The following is a 26,987-nucleotide window of genomic DNA, read 5'->3' as shown; positions in this document are numbered from 1 at the left end:
TATATATATATATATATATATATATATATATGGTATTAATTAATCCCAGAAGCAATTTCTAATCATATTTATGCACTAGTGTAGTGGTTAGGAGCTGTGAACATAAGAACATAAGGGACGCCAATGTTGGATCAGGCCAAAGGCCCATCCAGTCCAACCTGTTAGCCGAACTGCCTTATCTACGACAGAGGCCTTATAGACTATAATTTTTGGTGGTGCTGATCAATGTATACAGGAGTCAAATTGCCCCCTGAGGAACGTCCAGTTATGAAAGGAGACGAGACTAATATGTTGAAAGCAATTGGTTCCTTTTATTTCCTAACGTCTAATTCACATACATACGAAAAACAGATTCTCACACACAACCACACAGGATCCTCAGTATTACAGAAATAGCAAATAGTCACTTTTACACTAATTGAATGGGGAAGGGAGTAGCAAAATACTTATCTGATCAGAGGCTTGATCTTCCCCACGAAGAATAGGTGAAGTAAACAGGATGACTATAAGTACTCTAATGCACATGGTTGGAACCAGCCAAACACGTGTGGACCTCTTGGCTGCAGTCCACGAGGTCAAGGAGGAAAACAAAGGATTGCTGGAGTAACGAAGATGTAAGTTAATAGCTAAGGGAAGAAGATGGCTAGCGGGGTTCAGGATGCTGAACACCACTTTTTATAGGGGATCCTTGGGGGCTGGCATCTGTGCCATCCTTCAGGTTCCACCTACTTGGATAGTCTGTCCCAAGACTCTATACTATTGGCAGGGGTCATTTCATAGAAAAAGAGCTAGGGGAACTCATTAGCATAAATCATTAGCATATGCCACACCCCCTGACATCACCGGAAGTGTGTCATAAGGCCACACCCCCTGACATCACTGGAAATATGTCATAAGGCCACACACCCCACCCCCAATGGTCCTGGCCGCCACCACCGGCCTTGCAGCTCCACTGCCGAGCCCCATGAGGGGCCCGGCGGTGGACCTGCAAGGCTGGTGGGAGTGCAAGGAAGCCCCGCGAAGGCCCTCCCTGGCCCCAGGGAGGCAGGGGTGGGGAGAGGCAGGGAGGAAGCAACTCTTCTCCTGCCTTCTCCTGGCTGAATGAGGGCTGAATGAGGGCCGGAAGCGGGGCGGCCGGAAGCAGGGGGCGGGGATTCGTCATGTGCCCCGCCCCCACGTACCTCACCCGGGGGAACTGCGTTCGCCCGCATTCCCCCCCTCCGAAATGACTTCTGACTATTGGCTATATGGAATGACGTGTCTTACCTAGAGGGAGTGGGCAATGTTGAAATCTAACCCCTAACTCAAGGAGGGCATCTGTTCAAGGTGTGAAGTTTGGGTACCAAGGTAACCATTGAAGTGCAGATGGATCTAGCTCTGTCCCGGGCCATAAAGTAGTCCTCAACCGGAAACTGTCCTTTCTGATGCAAACCAGATAGCAGGGGTACGTGTTGACCAAAAGTTCACCAGTGGTGGTTACAGGCATGAAAGTTGTCATTTTGTGCTACAAGCAATGGCGAAGCATCTTCTTCTCCAGGCTGAGCTGTGTGAGTGCAAAGCTCCATTTGCATAAACAGCAGGCAGGGAGTCTTTCAGGTGATGCAGTCACAGCATTCAAGGCAAGCAGCTTTCTCCAGCACATAGAGATTCATAATCACAGTCCAAGTGCATGCATGTGTGTCAGCAACCACAAACATATATAAAAGCAAATATAACACATGTCCCCAACAAACACTCTGTCACACAGTGGCCAAAAATACCAGGTGCCATCAGGAGGTCCACCAGTGGGGCCAGGACACTAGAAGCCCTCCCACTGTTGACCCCCCCAAGCACCAAGATGACAGAGCATCACTTGCCCCAGAGTCCCTATCTATACCTTGTGGCTAATAGCCACTGATGGACCTCTGCTCCATATCTATATATCTAATACCCAAGTGGCCCCGTGCATGCGGATATCTAAATCCGCGCTCTGGGGCCACCTGGGGGGCAGGGAGAGGTTTGTGCACACGTGGGGCGGTCCCCACGTGTGCACAAAATCGGAAAAAAAACCCAAAATATCGGGGGGATATTAAATTCCCCCAAAACTGACAGAGCGTTTCCTGCGCATGCACAGGAAATGCTCTGCCGCCAGCGCCGCCGCCGCCGCCTTGGAGCCAGCTGGGCCGAGGGCGGCCGAGGGGGGGAACAGCCGGCCTCGCCGCCGGCCTCGCTTAGGAGGGGGAAGCAGCCGGCCTCGCCGCCGCCGCCTCGGAGCCAGCCGGCCGGGGCGAGGGCAGGGGGGAGCAGCCGGCCTTGCCGCTGGCCTCGCTTGGGAGAGGGGGGGGACAGCCGGGCTTGCCGCTGCCTCGAAGCCAGCCAGCCAGGGCGAGAGCGGGGGGGACCAGCCATCCTCGCCGCCGTCCTCGCTTGGGAGGGGGGAAGCCGGCCGGCCGGGGCGGGGGAGCAGCTGGCCTCGCTTGGGAGGGGGGGAGCAGCCGGGCTCGCCGCCACCGCCGCCTCAGAGCCAGCCAGCCGTCTGGGGCGAGGGCGGCTGCGGGTGGCTGCGAGTCCCGGGCGGCTGCAAGCCGCTGGCCCTCGCTTGGGGGGGAGGAGAGGGGTGGTGGTGGAGGACACGGAGGAACCGGCAGGATGGGGGGCGGGAGAGCTTACCTGCTCCTGCTGGTTCCTCCTCCGTCAGCTCAGTTTGAAGCTCCCCCGCCCCGCCCCCCGCGAGTTTCGCGGGTCTTCTTTCTTGTGTTTATCTAATTCCCTTTTGAAGCTGTCCATGCTTGTAGCGGCCACCACTTCCTGTGGCAGTGAATTCCATGTGTTAATCACTCTTTGGGTGAAGAAGTACTTCCTTTTATCCATCCTAACCCAACCACTCAGCAATTTCATTTGAGTGTCCACAAGTTCTTGTTACAGGTGGACTTCCTATTGTCAGTTTCTGGAAAAGAGAACCATAGGGAGTTCATTGAATTTTGATTATTATTATTATTTACCTTGTTCCCTTTTCTGTTCTGGAACAAGGCTTCCTGCTGCCTTTGAAATGTCATAGAAACCTACCGCCCTTCCTGTATTGACCAGAACCTTCACAGTTTTTGCAGTATGTGTCTGTGTATGTGAATGTGTCTGTCAACAGACATATTTTTAGAAGCTACAACATAGACTCAGAACTGGATTCAAGTAACCTACAGTTTAGGGCTTCAGATTATTGGGGGGGTGTCTTTAAATTTAAATTTAAAAAAAAACTAAATTACCATTTGTGAGGTGAATTCTGTGGGTCTCATAGACATGGTGTAGCCTTGTCCCTCAGCATGTCTTAATCTGGCCCTGTGAGGATTATTCACTGTATCATCTGTAGAAGGCTGTGGTTCTTCCCCTTCTTAGCGACCAAGTGGAAAGCGAACACTCTAGAACACAGGTAAGATTACAAATTGCTTCTGGAAGGAATATTCCTTAATTTTTTCCCCACAAAATGTGTGCAGTGACCTATTTAAAAACAGAGTCAACATCAGCTTCGCCATTCTCCAATAAAGGGGAAGGGGAAGAGTTTCCAAAATGTTTGATTGGATGCTCTTGGGAAGAGTTTTATTCTTTCACTTCAGTGTCATATAAGGTTTAGTTCAAATGAAATGTTAACCACTGAAAGGGAGAATTTCAGAGCTTTTTTTCAGATTTCGCTTTTGAAATTTGACTGTATGGGAGGATCTTTTCAAACAAGTTCAGTCTTCACCAGTGTTCCCTCTAAGCTGAGTTAGTGTGAGCTAGTGCACAGTTTTTTAGCCTCCAGCTCACACATTTTTCTCTTGGCTCAGGAAGGACGGCTCCAGGGCAAACTAATTGATGCAGGAGCCAAATGGCTCGCACACAACTTGAATGCCAGTAGCTCACAAAGTTGAATTTTTGCTCACAGGACTCCAAAGCTTAGAGGGAACTTTGGTCTTCACTCTTCTTGGTGAATTTCAAGGCAATCTTGTAGCAAATTGAATCTATATAATCCTGTGATGCCAAGAACTAGAAACGATGAGGGGAAATTGGATTACAAGGATAAACATTTGAGTTTGGACCCTAAAACAAGCAGGGCAGTGACTTCCTTTGCGTCTGCTGAAGCAAGGTACAAAACTCTCACAAAACACTCAACTAAATTGCCAACAAAAGCCCAAATGACTGCTAACTGAAACTGAACTAGTGTTAGTTGCCATAATTTCCAAAGACCCATAGAATGTTATTCTGCTACAAGGAGAACCAGAATGTCCTGAGTTCAAATCTTTGTTCAGACATGAAGTTCACTGAACAACACTGGCTTGTCTATCAGCCAAGCCTACAACAAGTCAGCCAGCGTAATATTGTGGCTGGAGTATTGGAGTACGATCCGGGACACTCAGATTGAAATCCCCACTCTGCCATGGAAGCTTGCTGGGTGACCTTAGGCCAGTCACACTCACTCAGTCTAACCCACCTTGCAGGGTTGTTGTTTTGAGGATAAAACAGAGGCGAGAATAATATAAGCTGCTTTGGGTCTTCTTAGGAAGAAAGGCAGGATATAAAGGAAGAACATGAAGGGTTAAATGGACATAAAATGGGGGGCCATCATATGAATACCCCTCTAAATCAGTAGTTTGGAGCAAGATTCAGACAATTCTTAGCATGTCTGCATGACTTTGTGACCCTGGGAGAGATACAGAATACATCCCCCACTGAAATAAACAGGTCTGTCTCTCTTTATTTAGACATTTCAAAGCCACCTCTCCAGTAAACGTACTCGAGGCAGCTTCAAAGCGCTTTACATTTTGGGGACTGTGTCCTTCACATTTTAAAAATATATATACAGTTTTGTGTGTCTTCAATGTTTACCCGAGCAACTTAGAATGGGAAGACAAATGCTGGACACTTCCCATCTGCCCCGATTCATTGCAGCTTTACTGCACAAGGGGTGGAAAGGCCACACTTAGGTTCCACACACTTTATCTTTTCTGGATTGTACCATTTGGCAAATATATTTTAGATTTATTGTGTGCTTTTGGGTTAAGGAGTAGGGAATTCGGCTTACCATCCATTACGAAAATAAATAATTTGTGCCTACTGACTTACCAGTGGCTGCTTTGTGGCCACAGGACTGGGAAGACATCCAGGAAGAAGGGGGCCACATGGCCGCCATGGTATGGGTGGCGGATCCTGGCCACGGTGGCCACGGAGCTTCTGGGTGGGCCTGCTATCTCCCAACAGCCAGCCAATTGCTGGCCATGTTGGTTTCTGCGAGGTGGAGGCTATTAAGTATTGTAAATAAGAAGTGGGAGACTGACCAGTTATGAAGGTGCACAGAGAGTTTATATAGTTGTAAAGGTGAATATATACAGAGATATTTACAGGCTATTGAACAGCACGTCGTGCCGTAGTCTATGAGAACTGAGTCCCCTCCAGCTTACTAAACTGATAGCTATTATGCTAATCCCCAGCCAATCTCTAACAAGGTGATGTAATCACTAACTCTAACAAGACCTGAAAGAGCACCACCTGCTAGAAACACCTGGCTGTAATTACATGATTATTAGCATGACAGCTATGTCTGACAAACAGATCAAACTGATCTATAGTAACTGCTTGCTACCTCTATCACTCTGACATATATCTCAGTAGGGGCTGGCAGAGGTGGGCCTGGGAAAGCGTCAGCTTTGGCCTGGCCCTTTACTACCCTAATTAAAGCCCCATCGGCAGTGTAGCCCACACAGTCCTCTTCAGGAACCCCTCCCTCCCCCCCCCTTAGCATGTTTTTCTGGTTAATTTTCTTGTTATTCTCTTCCTGTCCCTGCTTTATGGTGGTTTCACACATTGAGCCGAATCCATTTGGGGGGGAGGCTGTGCCTGCCTCCCCATCTCCCTGGCTATGGACCCTCTTAAAAGGTCTTGGGGTCGAGCCTTATAGCAACATGCCTGGCTTAGAGGCAGTTGCCCAGCTGCACTCCCGGGTGTCAAGGGGTTCCACCCATAGGCATGTGCCTCTTTCTGGGACCACCAGCTCCAGGATTCCCCAACAAGTGGGCTGGGGATGAGTTCACTGGCCGACAGGCAGGTCACCCAATGCATGGATCCAAACCCTGTGCTGCACCAGAACTCCCTCTGCTGAAATCCATAAAGCTGTGGCCTGCTTTACTCCAAGCCGATTCTCTTTGTATTTTGTTGCGTTACTCCTTCACCTGCCCCTCCCTGCCCTTAGGAACACAAATAAATAAATCTTGTCTTGAATGCTTGCAGGAGCAGATTAGAATGAGAAAACAAATGCTGGGGAAATGCTAGAGAATGTCTACCTAGCCAGCTTCATTTCAGTTTTACTGCATGGGGAACGGGGGAGGCCGCAATTCGAAAAGACAAAAATGACACTTATGAAAACTGAAAGAAGATCAGAGTTCTGAGGCTAGACCAAAAGAGGCAATCCGCAAATGTCATCAGGAGCAAGCTCTGCATCAAACTGGGGGGAGAACTCATGTTGTTGGAGTGACTCATTCCCCGATGCTCGCTTCGGTTTCAGCTACAAAGTGTGCATCCGCATTATTCGATGCTCTGCATCTGTCCCAGTGTATGCTTGTGTTTTTGAGGGCTGCTATTCCAGTGACTGCTAGACAGTGGTTTGGGAAGGAGAAGATCCTGAAAGACAGCTTGATTATACAGTACAACTCCCCTTGCAATGCAAAGATGCAAGAATCCATGGACCGTGTTCTAGGTTGCCCTTTGTTTGGGTGACAACTGGGTATTACCCAAGCCTCACCAGTATTCCTCATGAAACAAATGCCCATCAACCAGCACCCTTTGAAACACCTGTGGGTTCAGTGGCAGACAACCTGTTGGTTGAAATACAGCTTGATTATACAGTACAACTCCCCTTGCAATGCAAAGATGCAAGAATCCATGGACCGTGTTCTAGGTTGCCCTTTGTTTGGGTGACAGCTGGGTATTACCCAAGCCTCACCAGTATTCCTCATGAAACAAATGCCCATCAACCAGCACCCTTTGAAACACCTGTGGGTTCAGTGGCAGACAACCTGTTGGTTGAAAGACAGCTTGATTATACAGTACAACTCTCCTTGCAATGCAAAGATGCAAGAATCCATGGACCGTGTTCTAGGTTGCCCTTTGTTTGGGTGACAACTGGGTATTACCCAAGCCTCACCAGTATTCCTCATGAAACAAATGCCCAAGGACATCAACCACCACCCTTTGAAACACCTGTGGGTTCAGTGGCAGACAACCTGTTGGAAACTGACCAATGCAGGAAGTGTGAAAACCACCAGAGTATGTCATGTCTCATCAACCTTTACTAAGTAATCAGGAGAGGACCACAAGTGAATTCTTCACTGCAAATCCTCCGGTAAGATGAAGGAAAGAAATCACCTGCCTTGTTCTCATAGCTAACAATCCTTTATTTCCCTTGCAGAAGCTGAGACGATGGCCTCGGAGACCTCTGTCCTTGCTGTGTTCATCTTTACCTTCCTGATCGGCATTCCATCCAACCTCCTGGCCTTCTACACGTTTCTGGTGAAACTGCGCCGCAAGCCGACCCCCATAGACGTCCTGTTGCTCAACTTGACCCTTTCTGATATTCTCCTTCTGCTTTTTCTGCCTCTTAAGATGGTGGAGGTCTCTTCCCACATGACCTGGCCTCTCCCCCCTTCCCTCTGCCCTCTCACCAGCTGCTGCTTCTACGGAAGCATGTACCTCAGCATCCTTTCACTCACGTCAATCAGCGTGGACCGCTACCTGGGTGTTGCATATCCCATCAAATACAAGTTGCATCGCAGGCCTGTCTATGCTCTGGTGACCAGCATCATGCTCTGGTTGTTGGGGGGCTTCCACTGCAGCATTATCTACATTGTCAGATACGGAGGTTCCAACGAGAACCTTCCATTCCCTCCTAACAGCTCCCGTTGCTATGAGAATTTCTCCCCCGAGCAGTTCCGTGTGATCTTCTCTCTCCGTCTGGAACTGTGCCTCGTCTTCTTCTGCCTCCCTTTCATCATCACCCTCTTCTGCTACGTGAACATTATCCGCATCCTGAATTCCCTTTCCAACGTGCAGGCTGGCAGGAAGCGACGGGCCATGGGCCTGGCTGTGGCGACATTGCTCAATTTCACCATCTGTTTTGCTCCGTACAACATTTCCCATATTGTGGGGTTCATCCAGAACCAGAGTCCACCGTGGAGAGTGGAAGGTTTCCTCCTCAGCACCCTCAATACCTCTATGGATCCTTTCATCTTCTTCTTCTCTTCCAAGGCCATCCGACAGACCTTGAGCGACTGTTGGGGCAGCGTGTGTCACAAGCTCCAGGCTGTAATGCCCTGCTTTAAACACCCTACAGATGATGATGGTGATGAAGGAGCAGATGCTGGCCGGTTCTCTAGTTCACATCTCCAGAGTGGACTCAAAGGAGATGATGCCCAGACAGAAGTCTTCTTGGACCAACCTGCAAAGACTCATTCGGTCAGAGCTGAGGGCAATCCACAGCAAGCACCACGCACAGCGCATTAGGAAAGCTCTGCATCCTGGCTCTAACTCAGTGTCGAAAGCAAAGTTCACAATGATTTAAGATGTGGTGACTCATCTAATTCCACCTGCTGCAAAATGTTGGATTTGGTTCCCTGATTCAAAATTCATTTTTGTATGATCAATGTGAAACCTTTTGCTCGGCATTTTAAATGTGAACTCTCGAGAGACAGTTTGGTGGAGTGGTTAGGAGCGCAGACTCTAATCTGGGAGAACCGGGTCTGATCCCCCACTCCTCCACATGCAGCTGCTGGTGTGACCATGGGTCAGTCACAAATTCTTTCAGAGCTCTTCTCTCAGGAGCAGTTCTTGAAAGCTCTCAGCCTCACAGGGTGTCTGTTGTGGGGAGGGGAAGGGAAAGGGATTGTAAGCCGCTGTGAGACTCCTTTGGGTAGTGAAGGGTGGAGTATAAACCCAATCTCCTCCTCCTCCTCCTCTTCTTCTTGGCACAGACTACATAATACAGCAAAAGTTAGGGCTGCCAGTTTTATTCTCCAGGCCCTATGCCAATGCACTGAAGAGCGACTTGATCTACAGCCATGAAAATGTGATAAGGTAGGCATTTCCCAGGCTGTTGCCACCTGCAAGGTTTTCATCGGTGTTGTGGTGGTTTTTCCCCCCCCCCCAGATATATATTTTTTATTTTAAGAATTAATAGGGGTACATAAAAAATGGGATACATAGGGAATTTGTTGTGTAGTGAGAGCTTCAGATGAACAATCATTCATCTTTTTTGTATGAGAGGCTCCTCGCAGCTGCATTCGGATTGGCCACCCTTGCAGAGCTGACCAATCAAGTAACAGGAGTGTAAATGATGCCATGCAAATGAAGGCTCCGAGCTACTACGTTCCTATTGGTCAATTTGTATTTTGTGGGTGTGTTTTGTGCTGGGGTTTCTGTATATAGTTACGGCTCACCATTTGTGTTGTTGTTGTGTTACTGAATAAAGAGCTGTGCTGAAATCACAGTAGCCTCTGGAACCCACTACTTTACAGAATAGAAACAAAAATAATTATATAGGAAAATTTACATTAATCAAGGACATTCATATTCGATATAGTACATTACAAGGAAATAAAATCTACTCCAAGATGCTTCATTTCTCAACTCCCCTTTTACCATTTTAGCATAGCAATTAAGATTATAGCATCATGGACAAGGAAATTGTAATGTATCAAGTCCAGACAAGTCCAGAGACAAACGTCGAGCTTTGCTCCAAGAGACAATGGACTGTGCGGATCCTAGCCCGCTCCAATCAGGGGGCTAGATTCCCGGTCGAGAGCCTATAGTACTCTCGGCCACTGTAAATAACCTATTGGGAAGTAGGGTGTGTGTTTTGGGTGACGGTTTCTCAAGGATATAAGCCGGCCTGCGAGCCGGCCAAAGTTGTCTTGTTCCTGTTCGAATAAAGTATGCTTTGCTGAAATCACTCTCCGTCTGCGTACTTTTCAGAAATACAAGGAACAGTTAAATGAAAATAAGAATATTTTGAATCTATTCCAACTATGGTGTTGTGGTGGGTTTTTGTTTTTGTTTTTAAGTTTTATTTATGATTTTTACATTGTATATAGTATATAGTAAATACATTATTTTACAATTTTGTGTCTATTTGTCTGATTTGTTATCCAACCATTTGTACACTCTAGACCATCATTTTAGATATAGTGCTTCATCTTTTCCTAATAATAACATGTTCAATCTATCCATTTCTGCCAGTTCCAACAATTTCTGAGCTCTCTCCTCTCTTGAGGGGGTTCTGTCAGTCTTCCAATATTTAGTCAGTAAAATTCTAGCAGACGTTAGAATATAAATCAGCATATATACATCATTTTGCTCATAACCATCCAGAATTATATTCAACAAAATAGTTTCTGGAATTAACACTAAATTTATATTGTGGTGGTTTCGATAAGCCTGCTATCAGTGCCATCATTACACATTTACATATTTTCTTCGTTTTTTTTCATTTGTTCCATCTGTTCACATTCATATTGTATTTTTGTGTCCCACTTTTTCTGGCTTGCTTTGCACATGCACTGAAGCATTGCAGTACTATAGCAGCCCCCCCCCCCGGGGGGGGAAATCCCCCTATGAGTTCATTCCCAACGGCCACACCAAACTTGAGAGTTGTACCTGGTGTATGTGTCTCACTCCTTATTGGTTGCCTCTTTTTCTGCATTTAACTGTTCTCTCTCATTCTCCCACTCCCCAATTTTTTGTTGAATTCTTTTACTTGACTTGCATCAGGTACACAGCTCACAACCAATGCTCCCTTATTGGTTGCCTCTTTTTCTGCATTTAACTGTTCTCTCTCATTCTCCCACCCCCCAATTTTTTTTTGAATTCTTTTACTTGACTTGCATCAGGTACACAGCTCACAACCAATGCTCCCTATAAGCTGCAGAGTCTTGTGATCAAAAATCCTACTTTGTGAGCTACTGGCTTTCAAGTTGTGAGCGAGCGATTTGGCTACTGCATCAATTAGTTTGCTCTGGAGCCCTCCTTTCTAAGCTGAGACAAAAATGTGTGAGCTGGAGGCTAAAAAACTGTGAGCTAGCTCACACTAACTCAGCTTAGAGGGAACACTGCTCACAACAGCTTTTTTGTTCCAGTGGCGTGTTTTTAGGCTAGCTGCACGCGCTGCAAAATGAATTTGGAAGTGGCACCCAGGGATGTGCTAGAATTTGCTCTTGAGTGTGGTTGAAGGAATGGTAAGGAGGGCGATGATTGGCTGCTGGCTTCAGACCTCCCAAGAGGGCTGACTGTTCAGGCCAATGTGCTAACCTAGCAGCCATTCTTTGGCTTTTAGGGCCCAAGAAGGTTCTCTCCCACACAAGGAAGGGCCAGCTGCTGCAATGCAGCCCTGGAGACCTACTGAATCATGCCATCTTTCCCTTTTTAAATTTTTATACATTGCATTTGTAGTCTGCCTCTTTTCACTTGGATTCAAGGCAGATTACACGGAGTGATTCAGAACAATCAACGGATGGGACATTCATTAAACAATGCAATAGGATTAGGGTTGTAGAACCAACCAGCTGTCTAAAAAACAGAACTCGGCAAAGCATAAGTATTAACATGACCCATTGAATGATGCGAAATTCCATAGCAGACTCCCTAATTTCAGCAAGCTACACATATTAGTATAGACTGCAGACCCTAACAATTTTTCCAAGTACCTTAATGAATTTAGTACCGGGCAACTCTTATTGCCTGTGTAAAAGACGTTTTGAACAGTTCACCTTTGCATCGTTTCTGTTTTTAAAACTATACAGAGTTATGGGAGGATTACCTTTTATATTTCAGGTTAGGGTTTCTGTACAGGGTGTGTTTTTCAGCAGCCAAAATTCCTGAACCCAAATATTGTGCTCAAAAACATTTGTAAAAGTGAAAGCAAACCCTTTGACATTCTGGCATAACAAAAAGCAAAGAAGAAGCATGCCCGTAAAAAAACCCAAACCCAAAATTAAAACAGCAATTTTTGCAATGCATCCTTCTAGCACACAGCTCTGCTTTTATGACAAAGGCTGAGTCCGGGGGCAGCTTTAAGACCAACAAAGTTTTATTCAGGGTAGAAGCTTTCTTGTGAATGCACTGAAGTGTGCATTCACACAAAAGCTCATAGCTTGAGTACAATCTTGTTGGTCTGAAAGGTGCCACCGGACTCAGACTTTGTTCTGCTGCTTCAGACCAACATGGCTACTGTTATGTACGCAGACCACCACCAGGGGTCCGCGGCACAGGCAAGAGCTTGGATCCTAGAACAATGGAAACTTCGGATCCTGGATCCCCCAGCCCCAACCAATAGCCACTTTGGCAGGACATTCAAACCCTCCAATGGGAACGGGGGGTGCTGGGTGGATATGTATATAGTTGGCCCTGTCAGGCCGTTAGAGTCAGTCTTAGTCTTGGGTTAAGTACAATAAACGTGTGCAGAGCATGTCGTCGTCTGAGTCCTCCATGGGGCGAACCCAGTACTTTTCAGCTACCCACCTGACTCTCTGCTCTTGTAGTTCAGTTTCGTACGATTGGTGAAACACTGCCATCTGTCAACAAATACATGCATAGCATCTGGGTCTCCTCACTATGTATGGCTGTGAATTCAATGTTCCCTCTAAGCTGTGGAGTCTTGTGAGCAAATCTTCTACTTTGTGAGCTACTGGCATTAAAGTTGTGAGCAAGCGATTTGGCTACTGCATAGATTAGTTTGCTCTGGAGCCACCCTTCCTGAGCTAAGAGAAAAATGTGTGAGCCGGGGGCTAAAAAACTGTGAGCTAGCTCACACTAACTCAGCTTAGAGGGAACACTGGCTGTGATCCTTTAAATTAGTTGTTTACTGTGTCTTTGAAGTCACCATTCTGTCAACACAACCTTTTGGGGTTTTAATCCAGTATGGCATAAGAACTGTGAGTTTTATTTTGGTTTGCTTTGGCTTTGGGGGGGGGTTCATTGGGGGAGTGTTTATTTGTTTGTTTGTTTTGAAATTGATTAGCAAATGGCTAATCATAGCTTAGCTCCTTTCCTGTGCACATTGTATAAAAGAACAACCCTTGGAAAGAGAGAGAATTTATCTCTAGAAATTCCCTTAATTGGATCAATAATTTTCCATGTAATCATAGAACCATAAAGTTAGAAGGGACCTCCAGGGTCATCTAGTCCAACCCCCTGAACAATGCAGGAAATTCACAAATACCTCCCCCCACACACACACCCCTCTGCTGACTGCTGTTCCATGCCCAGAAGATCCCAAAAAAAACCCTCCAGGATCTCCAGCCAAACTGGCCTGGAGAAAAATTGCTTCCTGACCCCAACATGGTGATCAGCATTTCCCTGGGCATGTAAGAAAGGGCCACAAGAACTAAGCACTGATGCAACCCTTCCTGCCCTCCCTCTCATGATCTGCCTAAGTTCACAGAATCAGCATTGCTGTCAGATGGCCATCTAGCCTCTGTTTGAAAACCTCCAAAGAAGGAGAACCCACCACCTCCCGAGGAAACCTGTTCCACTGAGGAACCACTCTGTCAGCACGTTCTTCCTAATGTTTAGCCAAAAACTCTTCTGATTTAATTTCAACCTGGTAGTTCTGGTCTGACCTTCTGGGGCAACAGAAAACAATTCCACACCATCCTCTATATGATAGCCCTTCAAGTACCTGAAGATGGTTACTCCTCAGCATGACTCTCCAGAAGTGTTCCATTGAGGTCAATGGGACTTACTCCCCCATAAGTGTGCTTGGGATTGTAGCCTATGGGAGGAGAGGCCCTTAAAATAAGCTACAAGCCACCCTGTCCTGGATAGCCCAGGCAAGCCTGGTCTTATCAGATCTTGGAAGCTAAACAGGGCCAACTGTGGCAAGGATTTGGATGGGAGACCTCCAAAGAATACCAGAGCCAGGAGGCAGAGGCAGGCAATTAAGCCACATCTCTGAATGTCCTCCGTGCCCCAGTAGGAGTTGTCAGTGATTGCCATGGGCACACACACATGCGCGTGCACGCACACATGCACGCGCAAAAATGCAAAAAAAGCTACAAGCCCAACATTTAAGGTACCCATTTTGAGTATAATTCTAGAAGAACAAGTGGAGCTACTTGTGTTTGTCATGTGATTATGTCTTCCTGCCACAGACATCAAAATTATTAGTACAAGTATTTGTAATTTTAATATTAGTATTACTATCCTGCTTTCACATTAAAAATTCCTAAAGAGGCCAACAATACATTATACAGTCACCATACACAGTCTTTGGAAAATGAACACAAAATTACAACACCAGCCCAGCTTTACCACAAACAGAACAGCAAAGATAAACCAAACACATTGTTAGCAATGATATTTATACTTTAAATGTATAGCTTAACATAGCTGCTCTGGACGGACATTTCACGCCTCTGAAGAAGGAAGCTCTGACTCACAAAAGCTTGAGTTGGAATAAATTTTGTTGGTCTTTAACGGGCAAGCGGACTTCAGCTTAACTTGGCTGCAACAGTTATATTTGAGTCTGGTGGCACCTTAGAGACCAAGAAGAATTTCAGGGTTTAAGCTTTTGAGAATCAAAGCTGGAACAGACCCACACGGCTTCCCCTCTGAAATTATCATTAGCTAAAGAAGTAAAGAAGCTGCGGTGGCTCAAGTGGTTAAGACGCTGAACTGCAGGCTGTGGAAGGTCAGTAGTTCAGCAATTCGAGACCCGGGTGCCGCATGACAGAGTGAGCTCCCGTCTCTAGTTCCAGCTCCTGCCAACCTAGCAGTTCGAAAGCAAGAAATTGCAAGTAGATAAATAGGTACCACTTCGGTGGGAAGGTAACAGTGTTCCGTGTGCCTTGGAGTTTAGTCATGCCGGCCACATGGCCACGGAAACATCTTCGGACAGTGCTGGTTCTTCGGCTTTGAAACGGAGATGAGCACCGCAACCCTAGAGTCGGATTTGACTGGCTTTCGAGCAAGGGAACCTTTACCTTTACCTTTAAAGAAGTAACACACTGACCTCGATGCCCAGGCTAGCCTGATCTCATCAGAGCTCAGTTGCTAAGGAGGGTTAGCCCTGGTGAGTACTTGGATGGAAGACCACCAAGGAAGCCCAGGGTTGCTGCACAGAGGCAGACAACAGCAAATCACCTCTGTCATCGCTTGCCCTGATAACCCTATGGGGTCACCATAAGTTGGGTGCAACTCAACGGCACTTTACCCATGCACCAAGATGGAACCTCAGGTGCTAAATGTGCACTGAGGTCTGGCCCAGTGTCTTTAGGATCAGCAAGGGCATAGGCAGAGGAAGATCAGACAGTGTTCACAATCATCTCCTGTAGCCTTTTCTCACTTCAGCAATGTCACAAAACTCGGGAGTCTATCCAAACAGCTACATCACCCCATGGCAGGATTTTCCTCTGTATATTTCGACAACTATAAATAAGCATTGCCTGTCTGCAATGACTACTTTATCACAGATTAGTTAGCAATTATACAGCACTTCCAAGAGCGCATACTTCAGCATAATCCTTGCAACAATTCTGTTAGGTTAGAGACCATTGTCATTGTGCTCATACTACAGATAACGGAGTGAGAGAGTGGGGCATATCGAATGCCACCTAGCGGCACAGGTGAGATTCAAACAAAGGATTCTGTGATTCATAGCTCAGCAGCTACACAATGCCCAGTATCAGTGGTAATGGTAATGCTGATAATGAAATCGTCTGAGCTGTGCATTGTCTGTGTCCGGGGCAAGATTATTCTCTGCAGCCTATTTTCTAGAGTGAAGAAATCTCACAGGATAGTCTATCATCCAGTGCTGAGATGTTGCTGTCTATATCAGCATTGTATCTTCACTGGTTCCATCGGGACCGGTGATCAATCCACCTTTTCAATCTAGTTCCAATGTCAGTCGGTGACTATTGACAGATCTCTGTTTCTTGTCTTTTAGTGATGCTGGTCTCAGCTTCAAAGGGCTTAGAAGGGGGTAATTCTGCTTAGGATGGCACTGTAAACAACTCACATGACAATGATTCAGATCCTCTGAGGAAGAGCTTTTCACCCCCACCCACCCCCCCACCTTTTAAAATCCAAAATAAAACTTTTATTCAAGGGAACTCAGGAAGAAGACAAGCATTGGGCATTTGAAACAATAAAGAAATCTACATTTATAACTATTTGCTTAACTAAGACAAATGTTGAAACTTGGGGAAACGGTGCCAATTTTTTTTCAAACAATTCTGCAAAAGACGGCATTGAGATCACTGACATGCCACCAATCAATCAGTTTCTGATAAAAGACTCAAAGCATACAGTTGAGCTGTGCCTCCTGTGCAAAATGTTTCCACGGCATTGTGAAAAGCTGGTAGCGTATTCATAGTGCTTGTGGGAACTAAGCATCTTTTTCCATATGAAGAGGACACTGAATGAATGGATGAAACAAGAATCAAACATCTCCCTTGTTGGGGGTTCTAGAACATCTAGAGAAATTCGCCTGAAACCTGTGAGTTTTAAAACTAGAGAACCAGGAGCAGAGTCTTAGTCCTAGTCCAAGACTTCTAAATCTTCTTCTCCCTTTGAAGAATGACCAAAGGTGATTCATTTTAGCCTTTTCCATACATCTCTGTGATGTCCATGGAGAGTTTGGTTACTAGTTTCCTCTGGAATCAATAACTCCCACCAGGTTACTCCGGAAACATTTTCAACCTAATTAATACTATAATCAAAATGCTTCCTGGGTTGTTTGCTTGTATAGCTTTCCTGAATAGTCTAAAACATGATTGGAGAGGTCTTCCTCCCACACACAATTATGGTTGCCACCCTCCAGGTGGCACCTGGAGATCTCCTGCTGTTACAATTGATCACCAGACAACCAAGATCAGTACCCCTGGAGAAAATGGCTTCTTTGGAGGGTGGAGTCTATGGCATGGTACCCTGCTGAGGTCCCTCCTTACCCAAACCACGCCCTCCCCAGGTTCCACCCCCCAAATCTCCAGGTATTTCCCAACCCAAAGCTGGCAACCCTACACACTATGGTGTACAAACATTACAAAATATAGTGGTCACCTGGATAGCCCAGGCTAGCCTGATCTTGTTGGATCTTGAAAGCTAAGCAGGGTCCGCCCTGGCTAGTATTTGGATGGGCAACCTCCAAGGAATGCCAGGGGTATGATGCAGAGACAGGCAATGGCAACCCACCTCTGATACATCTCATGCCTTAAAAACAAGTCTAGCCCACCACCTAGTGGTGCATAACGCTAAAAGAGCTAGAACTTCTGGCTGCCAGACAACCTTAGGATCTCCTGACTACACTACACACACTGCCATATGATTTTTAAAAATTACAAACTATACATTACATGGGAATCTCCTGAGTCTTTTTATGGCTGCAGCAATTGATTGGAGCAGTCATTCTGGGGGGGGGGGGGATGACTTCTTTTGCCCTGTCACCATTTCCTGAATCTAAATTGCCCCTAAAGCTGCTGTTAGCCCCAAATTAAAGCAACAGCTTCAAATGAGGGGTAATTTAGATCAGGAAACATCTGGATGTGAGTCCAGTAGCACCTTAGAGACCAACTAAATTTTGAGGGTATGGGCTTCTGGGAGCTAAAGCCCTCTTCTTCAGATGCAGATATTTGTATCTAATAAAAGGGAGCAATGACTCGCAAAAGCTCGTACCCCGAAAATCTCGCTCTTCTTCTGCAGACCAGCACAGCTGCCCTTCGAAACTTAGATCCAGAAAATGACATTGGGGGAGGGTTAGATTCCCCCTGCACTGCTCCAGTCAGATTCGGAATGCTCCTGCCACAGCTTTAAAGTAAAGACGGGAAGATCAATCATGGCTGTCCCATGTGACATGTAGTTTATCCCTCATCGGTCAATTCACTTTGCCGCTCAAGATTACCGTTGTCCCCCTGCCCCTGATCCACCAGCATCCATGATTAGCATCTTCATATTCACAAAACATCCCAAATTGTCCCACCTGTATTTAATCTTTCTCAGACCCCTTGGACAGTTCTCCATAACCAAGAAAAGTCAGAGGTCTAATTTCTTTGGCCCAGACCACCACCACCCCAATAGATACTTGAGATGACCTTCAGATGTGTCACAGGAACACAAGAGCAGCCACGTTGGAGCAGGCCAGTGGCCCACCCCGTCCAACACTCTGTGCCACACAGTGGCCAAAACCCAGGTGCCATCAGGAGGTCCACCAGCACATATTCAGCACATCTCATTTTCATCACAGATGCTGAGAAACCTTTCCAAATTGTCATCATCCTGAGACTGCCATCTGCTTCGCTACACAGTTTTTGGTGGCCGCCATGAGCACAATGAAGAAGAAGACATCTCAGTCATTCAGGCAACACCAGAGGCCGGCTGTTGACTCCTTGCTTTGCCATGGGCTAAGGTGATCTTCAGTCTGATGGAGCTGTATTTCTGTCTCAAGGAAAGCCACACCTGAGTGATCCCATCATCCATGGCAGACGAGAGGAAATAGAAGATTAGAGGGTCCAGAAAAGCATTGCATGCACTGGGGAGCACGGCCACATTGCGCCACCAAATGTCTTCCCTTTGGATGAAGCCCACCACATGGGATATGTTGTAAGGGCCGAAACAGAGAATGAAGACCGTGAGAGTGGCTACCGCTACCCTCACCGCACGCTGCTTCTTCCTTTTGTTAAGATGCGACCCAACCAAGACACGGATGCAGCGAACGTAGCAGAAAGAGGTGATGGCCAAGGGCAGGAAGAACAGTACCACGGACAGCTCCAGCCGCACTGGGGCCAGCAAAGCCACCTGGGCTTCACTAAGTTCACTGAAGCAAGAGGTGTCGTTGCCTGCAAACAGGGTGGAGTTGATGTCTCGGGCGGTCTCGAGGGCAAAGATGAGAAGCCCATGGGATCCAACCAGGAACCATATGCCCAGCGAGACCAGGCACGAGTAACAAGCCTTCTTGTAAACCTGATAGTGGATGGGATAAACAGCAGCCAGGTAACGGCCTACGCCGACAGCGGTCAGAAAGCAGGCGCTGGTGTAGATGGTGCCGAAGTGGATGAGGTTGTAGAGAGGACACAGGAAGCTCGGCATGGGCCACTCCGCCTTCCCCATCTCCAGCATCTTCAGCGGCAAGATGAGGACGAAGACCAAGTCGGAGAGGCAGAGATTAATCATATAGATGAGGTTGGGGGTCAGGCGCGTCTTGGCTTGGCAATAGAAGACGTAGAGGGCCAGGGCATTGGAGGGCAGCCCTAGCAGGATGGTAGCCCCATAGACAGCCAGAGAGATGACATCCCAGGCTTCCATCGCACCAGGATCAGATGCTTACCTTTCCCCCCCTATCCATCCTCCATCTGATGCTGGGAATGTCCCTGGGTCGGTGTCACTTGTCTGAGCAACAGACGCAACTGGCGCGGAGAGCCAGGCGGCTCTGGACGTGAAATGGACCATGAGAGATTGTTCAGTGGGGGTGACCATGAGCAGCAGCAATAAAGCCATAAACTCCAGGAAAGCCGGGCAAAAGCAGAAGTTGTTAACGGCCCAGCAGACTTCTGAATACACTTGAATTAACCTGGGAACAGAAATGAGGAAGAAGTAAGTGACCAGGAAACAGGAATGGAAGGTTTCGGCTTGACTAAGTTTTGAGGGGAAGCTTGGGAGCTATCAACCGTGCCGGACGTCCCTGGCCTCGTTTGGCTTTTGCTTTCTCCTACAGAATTCAACAACTGAAGAATCTGTCAGCTACCATTTGGCTTAAGAACAAAGTCTGAGTCCGGTGACACCTTTAAGACCAACAAAGTTCAGGCACACGAAAGTTTATACCCAGAATTCAACTTTGTCAGTCTTAAAGGTGCCGCTGGTCTCAGACTTTGTTCTGTTGCTTCAGACCAACACGGCTCCCCACCTGAGTCTGTCTTCATTTGGCTCCCTGAGGAAGATTCTGAAACAGAAGGCTATCTGGACCTTTGTTGGAGGAGGAGGAAGACAGAGCACATGTTATAAAGAGACTTTAAGGAGTCCTCCCTTTTGAAACTTTTATTTAACAGAGGAGGACTATTATTAATTATAAAATTGTACTATAGCTTTTGAGATTCTTGGAGATGATATTTGATATTTTTGATATCTCTTATATTGTGAATTGTGATTAAGATAAGTAATTATATATGTAGAAATTATTGTAAAAAATATAAAATTATTTATGATATGTTATAATCATCTGTGCACGGTACTTGTTGTATGTTTATTTGGCTTAAAGCAAGTGTCAAGTCCTTACAGTTCTGGAGGGGGAAAAATATGCAAAGAGCCTTGATAAAATGCCAACTTTATGAAGAGCATGGGCAATCCTTTATTAATCTTTATTTTTTTTCAGTCTCCTGCACTGAAAGGGGGGGGGAAATGGGGTGTTCAGTCAGACCCTGGCTAAAACACAAATAGTATCAGTAACCTACACCAAAAACCTAAGAACAGTCCTTCTGTATTAGACCAAATGTCCGTCTAGTGTAGTAGCTTGTTTCCTGCATTGTCTAACTAAAATGCCTCAGCAAAGCCCAAATCAAGGCAGGAAGGCAAATTCCATTGTTTCTGGTTTCCCCTCCATAAGCATGTGATGTTACAGATAGACTGCTTCTGAACCTGGAGGTTCCATTTAGCAACCATGGCTAAGGTCACTGATAGGTTTGGAGCTCAAGCAAGAAGCAGGTCTGATCAGAATCCTACTCAAGTCAAGGGGCTTACTCCCTAGAAAGTAGGGTTCTTGCAGTCTTCATTTCCAATGCAGAAGATAGCAGTCTTCATTTCCAATAAATCGGTCTTCTTCCCTTTTATAAAGTAACCTTAGTGGTGGATCACTTTGTCTTGTGGTAGCAAAAGACTGAAACAAAATTTTTAACCCCAGACTCCTCACCAGTGTTTCCTCTAAGCTGAGTTAGTGTGAGCTAGCTCACAGTTTTTTAGCCTCCAGCTCACACATTTTTGTCTTAGCTCAGGATGGATGGCTCCAGAGCAATGCTCCCTCTAAGTTGGGAAGTCTTGTGAGCAAAAATTCTACTTTGTGAGGTCCTGGCATTAAAGTTGTGAGCTGGTGATTTGGCTACTGCCTAAATCAGTTTGTTCTGGAGCTCTCCTTCCTGAGCTAAGACAAAAATCTGTGAGCCAGGGGCTAAAAAAACTGTGAACCAGCTCACACGAACTCGACTTAGAGGGAACACTGCTCCAGAGCAAACTAATTTATGCAGCAGCTAAATTGCTCGCTCACAACTTTAATGCCAGTAGCTCACATAATAGATTTTTTGCTCACAAGACTACACAGCTTAGAGGGAACATTGCTCCTCACTGCCATTTCATCCAAAAGACTCTTCTGTCTTCCCCACAGTCAGGATTTATGGTTCCCAGTTTCATGCTCCAAGCCTACAACCTATTACCTACTCCTACTCTTCATCGCCAGACCTCATTTCTTCCACATGTGTGAATTACTCCAGAGCCTGATACCTCATCTTCTCTTCATCCAGCTTCATAAATTACTGTCTTTGATTCCTTCAGCCTCTTATACACATTAAACGGACTTTGAGCCTTTCACCATTAGGTGGGTATTATGAACCATTATGCCAGTTGCACTGGGGTGATGCCATGTGACATTCGACTCATTTCCGCCAGGGTGCAGAAACAGATTTGGTGATTCAGGGAGGAAGCATGCTCTGATGCTCAGCGGAACATTTTTTTCTCTAAAGAAAAACATCTCGAAAGAGGCGGACCACTGCGTTCCCTGCCCCCAAGGTGATATTTCCCTGATAGTCTCCTGCAGCTTTGAGTTCGGATAAACACATTGTTAAGTGATTCGATCAAGTGGCTCATATGAACTACAGACCCCAATAATTGCTTCTCCATCTATATAGCTAATAGCCAAGGTGCCCCTTGTGTGCGGATATCTAAACCCGCACATCGGGGGCACCTGGGGGGCAGGGAGATTTTCCTGAACATTTGGGGCAATCCCCAGATGTACAGAAAAATCTGAAAAGTTGAAAAAATATAGGGGGGATACTTAAATCCCCCCAAAAGTAAAGGAGTGTTCCCTGCATGTGCGCAGGGAACGCACTTACCACTAGACACTGTTGCAGAGCCATTGCTGCTGGTGGTGGCAGCAGCGCATGGGGGAAAAGCTTTGGCGCACTGTAGCTTGGAGCCGGGGCCATTGCTGGGGGGTGGGGAGCCTGGCCTGGCCTGGCCGGTCCAGCAGCTAGGAGCCACGCAGGGCTTGCCACTGTTGCTGCTGGCAGCGGCGGCAGCAGGGGGAACGGGAGAAGCCTTGGAGGGCCAGTGGCTAGAGCCACAGACGTTGTTGCTGTCAAGCCCGGCAGCTGGGAGCCTCACAGGGCTCACCACCGTTGCTCCTGGTGGCTGCAGTGGTGGGGGGAAGAAACCTTGGAGGGCCGGTGGAAGGGGAAGGCACTGCCACTGGAGGGGAGAGGAGGGGGGAGAAGGCTTGCCGGTTGGGCCAGCCAGCCATTCAGGCCTCGCCGCCACAGGGGGGAGGGAGAAAGCTTGATGGGCCCTATGGCTGGAAGCTGCATGGGCCTCGTCATTGGTGCCAGGGGTGTGTGGGAATTCTTCTTATGAAGCACTGTGTGGTGTGATCTGACTATCGAACCCTGACAGGGAGGGGGAAAGGCTTGGTGGGCCCAACAGGAGCTGCATGGGCCTCGCCATTGGTGGCAGGGGAAGGGGGGAGGCTTACCTGTGGCTGCTTCCTCCTCCTCCTCCTCCTCCGCATGGAGCTCCCCCCCTGCGAGTATCACGGGTCCTCCTTCTTGTTTATCTCTATATTTATAACATTTTCATGCCACCCTTCCTCCTAGAAGCTTAGGGTAACATGAGTGGTACTTTCATGTTGATTCTCCTAACAACCCTTTGAGGTATGTTGGGCTGAGACTGTATGGCTGTGGGGTCATTTAACGAGATTCCTGAGTGGGGATTTGAACCCGGGTTTCCTTGCTCTTACTTCAACATTGCGACCACGCTGGATGCGGTTTCACCACCAGAGGTGCCCTTATGCAAAGAACAAAAACCACAGATAATTATTATCTTGTAGTGCCATTTCTGGAGCTGCGGTGGCTCAAGTGGTTAAGACGCTGAACTGCAGGCTGTGGAAGGTCAGTAGTTCAGCAGTTCGAGACCTGAATTGCCGCATGACGGAGTGAGCTCCCGTCTCTAGTTCCAGCTCCTGCCAACCTAGCAGTTCGAAAGCAAGAAATTGCAAGTAGATAAATAGGTACCACTTCGGTGGGAAGGTAACAACGTTCTGTGCGCCTTGGTGTTTAGTCATGCCAGCCACATGGCCACGGAAACGTCTTCGGACAGCGCTGGCTCTTCGGCTTTGAAACGGAGATGAGCACCGCAACCCTAGAGTCGGATTCGACTGGCTTTCGAGCAAGGGAACCTGTACCTTTAGTGCCATTTCTAGGGTTGCCAGCTCTGAGTTGGGGAATAACTGGAGATTTCAGGGTGGAGCCAGGTAGGGATTTTATTTTATTTTTTATTTTATTAGATTTATATACTACCCTCCCCAATGGGCTCAGGGTGGTGTACAGCAGTTAAATTATACAATCAAAATAGTATTAAAATAATTTATACATAAAATGAACTGGGGAAATGTGGTTCAGTTCATGGTTTGTGGCATGCCCGGTTCGCAAACCATGAACCACCACATACTTTTAAGCTCCAAATGAACTGGTTCAGTTCAGGAATTTCATGAATTGGTAGAACAGGAGGGCCCAGTGTGCTAGGTCACCAACCTTGCAGGGGCACTTCAACTGACTCTTTTCTACTTCTCCTCCAAATTTGATAAGGATTGGGTTTATGGGGTCCGAGCTGCAGCACCCCAAAGAAGGTGCCCCCAGGAAAATGCTTTCTGGGAAAATAACAGGTGGTCACTTTGACAGATGCAGATTCAGGAGGTTCAGGAGTGTAAAGAATGGATCCTGTGCAACTTAGAGACATCAAAGTCACAGGGGACTTCCCCCAGATACTCCTGTACATGGCCTCCAAATTCTGCCCCCCCCCATTCCTTTCAAGTTTGGTAAACATTTAGATTGAGCAGAGACTGTCTGGAAATGTACCCAGGTGGTAAGCCGTGTTGGTCTGAAGCAGTAGAAGAAGTGTAGAGTCCACTGGCACCTTCATTGCAAACCGGCATGGACTGCCATGACCTGCCATGAACTTGAGTTTGCAAACCACAGACCGGGCAAAATTCATCATAAACTTTTGTTTGTGAGCCAGTTCGTGCCCACTCAGAACAACCACCCCCAGGACTCGACAGGGATTTTGGTTTCTTATCTCGCTACAAATGCTAAACTCATTCAGTCCATACATGTCATCAAGAAAGGCTATACATCTGTTTTAGCATATTTCTTATATGAAATAGTAGATTGGAATAGTAATTGTAATGCAATGCAATGACTATTAGAACATATGTCATTTAGTATGGTGGACTGAAATGTATTTCTCTGGTCTGGTAACAGAGGAGACATAACAACTGCACAACCTAACTTTGTTCAGCTGCACAACCAGTCACCCCACCTCAAAGAAAGGGATGTTGCTAGTTACTTCCATGCTTGAGAGGAGACGGATGGGAGCGTAGCAGGGCCTCAGTTAATTACTTTTAGCCAGGGCTTTTTTTGTAGAAAAAGCCCAGCAGGAACTCATTAGCATAATAGGCCACACCCAACAGCAGAAACCTTTAGCATATTAGACCACAGCCCTGACAGCACAGCTCATTAGCATATTAGGCCACACACCCATGTTACCAGAAGTGTGGTCATCCAGCCACGCCCACCTTTTGCTTCTTATTCTGTTGACCTTGTTTGTGGTCAAAACCCAGGGCTTTTTTTGTAGCAGGAACTCCTTTGTATGTTAGGCCACACACCCCTAATGTAGCCAATTCTAATGTGTTTCTGCTGTTGGGTGTGGCCTATTATGCTAATGAGTTCCTGCTGGGCATGGCCAACTTGGGAGCCAGCCGGAACTCCGTTCCTGCCCCAAAATAGCCCTGCTTATAGCACTTCACAGTTAAGAAGGGTACATCCGTCTCCAGTTCTGCCATATTTATTTGCTTCTCTGTGTCTCCCCGTCCCCCGGAATTGAATCCAAACAAATGGTGACCATGTGGACTTAGCTTGTTATTTTTGTTTTGTCTTTGGACGTCTTAAAACAGCTTCATTGTGCTAAATGGCCATCATATAAACTAAGCTTGTTATTCCTGAATCTGATGAATATCTTCATTATGCTGAATGCTGATCTACTGTCCACCCTCGGCCTATATATATTGACTGGTAAACTCAACTTCATTTTATCTGAGGAAGTGGGGCTTGCACACGAAAAGCTCATATGCTGAATAAAAAAAATTGTTGGTCTTAAAGGGGCCACTGGACTTGAACGTTGTTTTGCTGCTCCAGACCAACGTGGCTGCCCACCTGAGTCAGGCAGAGTAGACAGTGCCGGCCTTGATAAGGCAGCTCCATGTGTGTTCACGTGACTCTCCGCTGGTTCTAATTCTGGCTTGTTTGGTTCAGACTCATGGCCTAAGTAGCTTTTGTTTATCTGCTAACCCGCCTCAGCTCCTTTGCCAGAGGCACAGGATAGAAATAGTCCGCATAAATATTAAATAAATTGGTCCCAGAGCTAGTCGAGCTGAGTGGGCCCTACAGGGTGGGAAGCAATAGAGGAGGCAACCACGGCTGCAATTTAGCCAGGTCTGAGCTGAGCCATCCCTAGGGTTGCCAGGTCCTTGCTGTGTTCCGGCGGGGAGGGGCTTCTTTCTAGAGCCTTCAGCATGCCCGCAAAGCACGCATGCCGTGATGATGTCACCCAGAGGTGACATCATCGTGCAGGGCATGTTGTGGGGGGATGCTCTAGCATTTGAGAAAAAACTCTATTGTAATCATAGAGGGTTTTTTTCCTCAAATGCTAGAGTGTTCCCCTGTCATGTGCCCTGCACAATGATGTCACCCTCAGGTGATGTCATCACGCTGGGCACACCGGTGCAGATGGGGCTGCTCGGCGGTGGGGCTCCCCCCCCCCAGCCGGCTGAGCAGTGGCGGATGGGGGGGGCAAAAGGGGGGAAACCCCTGCCCCCTTCAGGAGGATGACAACCCTAGAGCCACTGCTAGGGCACAGCAAAATGTTCTTGGGATTCTGCTCAGCCTCTCCCTGACCACCAGCAACACCCCAGGGCTAGGGTTCCCAACCTCCAGGTGGGGCATGGAGATCTCCCAGAATCACAGTTGATCTCCACACTACAGAGATCACTTCCCCTGGGGGAAATGGCTACTTTGTAGGGTGGACTGTCTAGCATTATATACTGCTGAGGTCCCTCTTGTTCTCAAACCCAGCCTTTCCCAAATCTCCAAGAACTTCCCAACCCAAAGGTGACAACCCTATCCAGGGTAGGGTTGCCAGCTCTGGTTTGGGAGATTCCTGGAGATTTGGGGGGCAGAGACTGAAGAGGGCATGGTTTGGGGAGGGGAAAGGCCTCAGCAGGGTATCAATAACAAACAGCCATAATGGCTGTTCGAATCCCCACCGCGGCCGGAGTGAGCTCCCGGCCCTCAGTCCTAGCTCCCGCCAACCCAGCGGCTCGAAAAATAACATTAAGTAGAGAAATGGGTACCTGCCTTAGAGGCAGGGGGCACCCTCCTCCTGGTTCCGTGCCAGGAGGGCTAACGGCGGCGGCGGCAACGGGAGAGGCGAGAGAGAGGCGGCAGTGAGAAAGGCGGCAAGGAAGAACAATGGCGGTCCGACAAACCATGGAGGCAACATCGGATGGAGGTGGGGCCGGACGACGCAGCTGCAACGCGACGCGGCTGGAGCCTGATGGACGAATAGCCAAAGCTGCAGTCCAACAAGACGAGTGCGCCGACGAAAGGATCCATCAAGAAGCCCGCCGATGATCGCCAAACTACCCGGAGCGCTGAGACTATGCCTGGAGCCGCCGAGAGTGAGGAAGAAGAGAGAAA

At 47.3% G+C, this 26,987-nt stretch overlaps 2 protein-coding genes across 2 annotated transcripts; one reads left to right on the top strand and one right to left on the bottom strand.

The window, feature by feature from the left end:
- Positions 1-3,351: 3,351 nt before the first annotated feature.
- LOC107107371 (free fatty acid receptor 2-like) lies at positions 3,352-8,502 on the top strand. Its single transcript, XM_015407669.1, has 2 exons — positions 3,352-3,403; positions 7,412-8,502. Exon 2 carries the CDS (start codon positions 7,423-7,425, stop codon positions 8,500-8,502), a length of 1,080 nt encoding a protein of 359 aa, XP_015263155.1. The 5' UTR covers positions 3,352-3,403; positions 7,412-7,422.
- A 9,837-nt stretch (positions 8,503-18,339) lies between these two features.
- Positions 18,340-19,287, bottom strand: LOC107107362 (free fatty acid receptor 3-like). Its single transcript, XM_015407657.1, has one exon. It carries the CDS (start codon positions 19,285-19,287, stop codon positions 18,340-18,342), a length of 948 nt encoding a protein of 315 aa, XP_015263143.1.
- Positions 19,288-26,987: the final 7,700 nt, after the last annotated feature.

This window comes from Gekko japonicus, unplaced genomic scaffold, assembly GCF_001447785.1.
Source record: "Gekko japonicus isolate JY-2015 unplaced genomic scaffold, Gekko_japonicus_V1.1 scaffold3460, whole genome shotgun sequence".
NCBI classification, from domain to species: Eukaryota; Metazoa; Chordata; class Lepidosauria; order Squamata; family Gekkonidae; genus Gekko; species Gekko japonicus.
This window is presented reverse-complemented; position numbering and strand designations above follow the sequence as displayed.

What these genes read in the sequence shown, in the direction of transcription:
- LOC107107362 (XM_015407657.1), bottom strand. Translation starts at nt 19,287, where the DNA reads ATGGAAGCCTGGGATGTCATCTCTCTGGCTGTCTATGGGGCTACCATC.
- LOC107107371 (XM_015407669.1), top strand. Translation starts at nt 7,423, where the DNA reads ATGGCCTCGGAGACCTCTGTCCTTGCTGTGTTCATCTTTACCTTCCTG.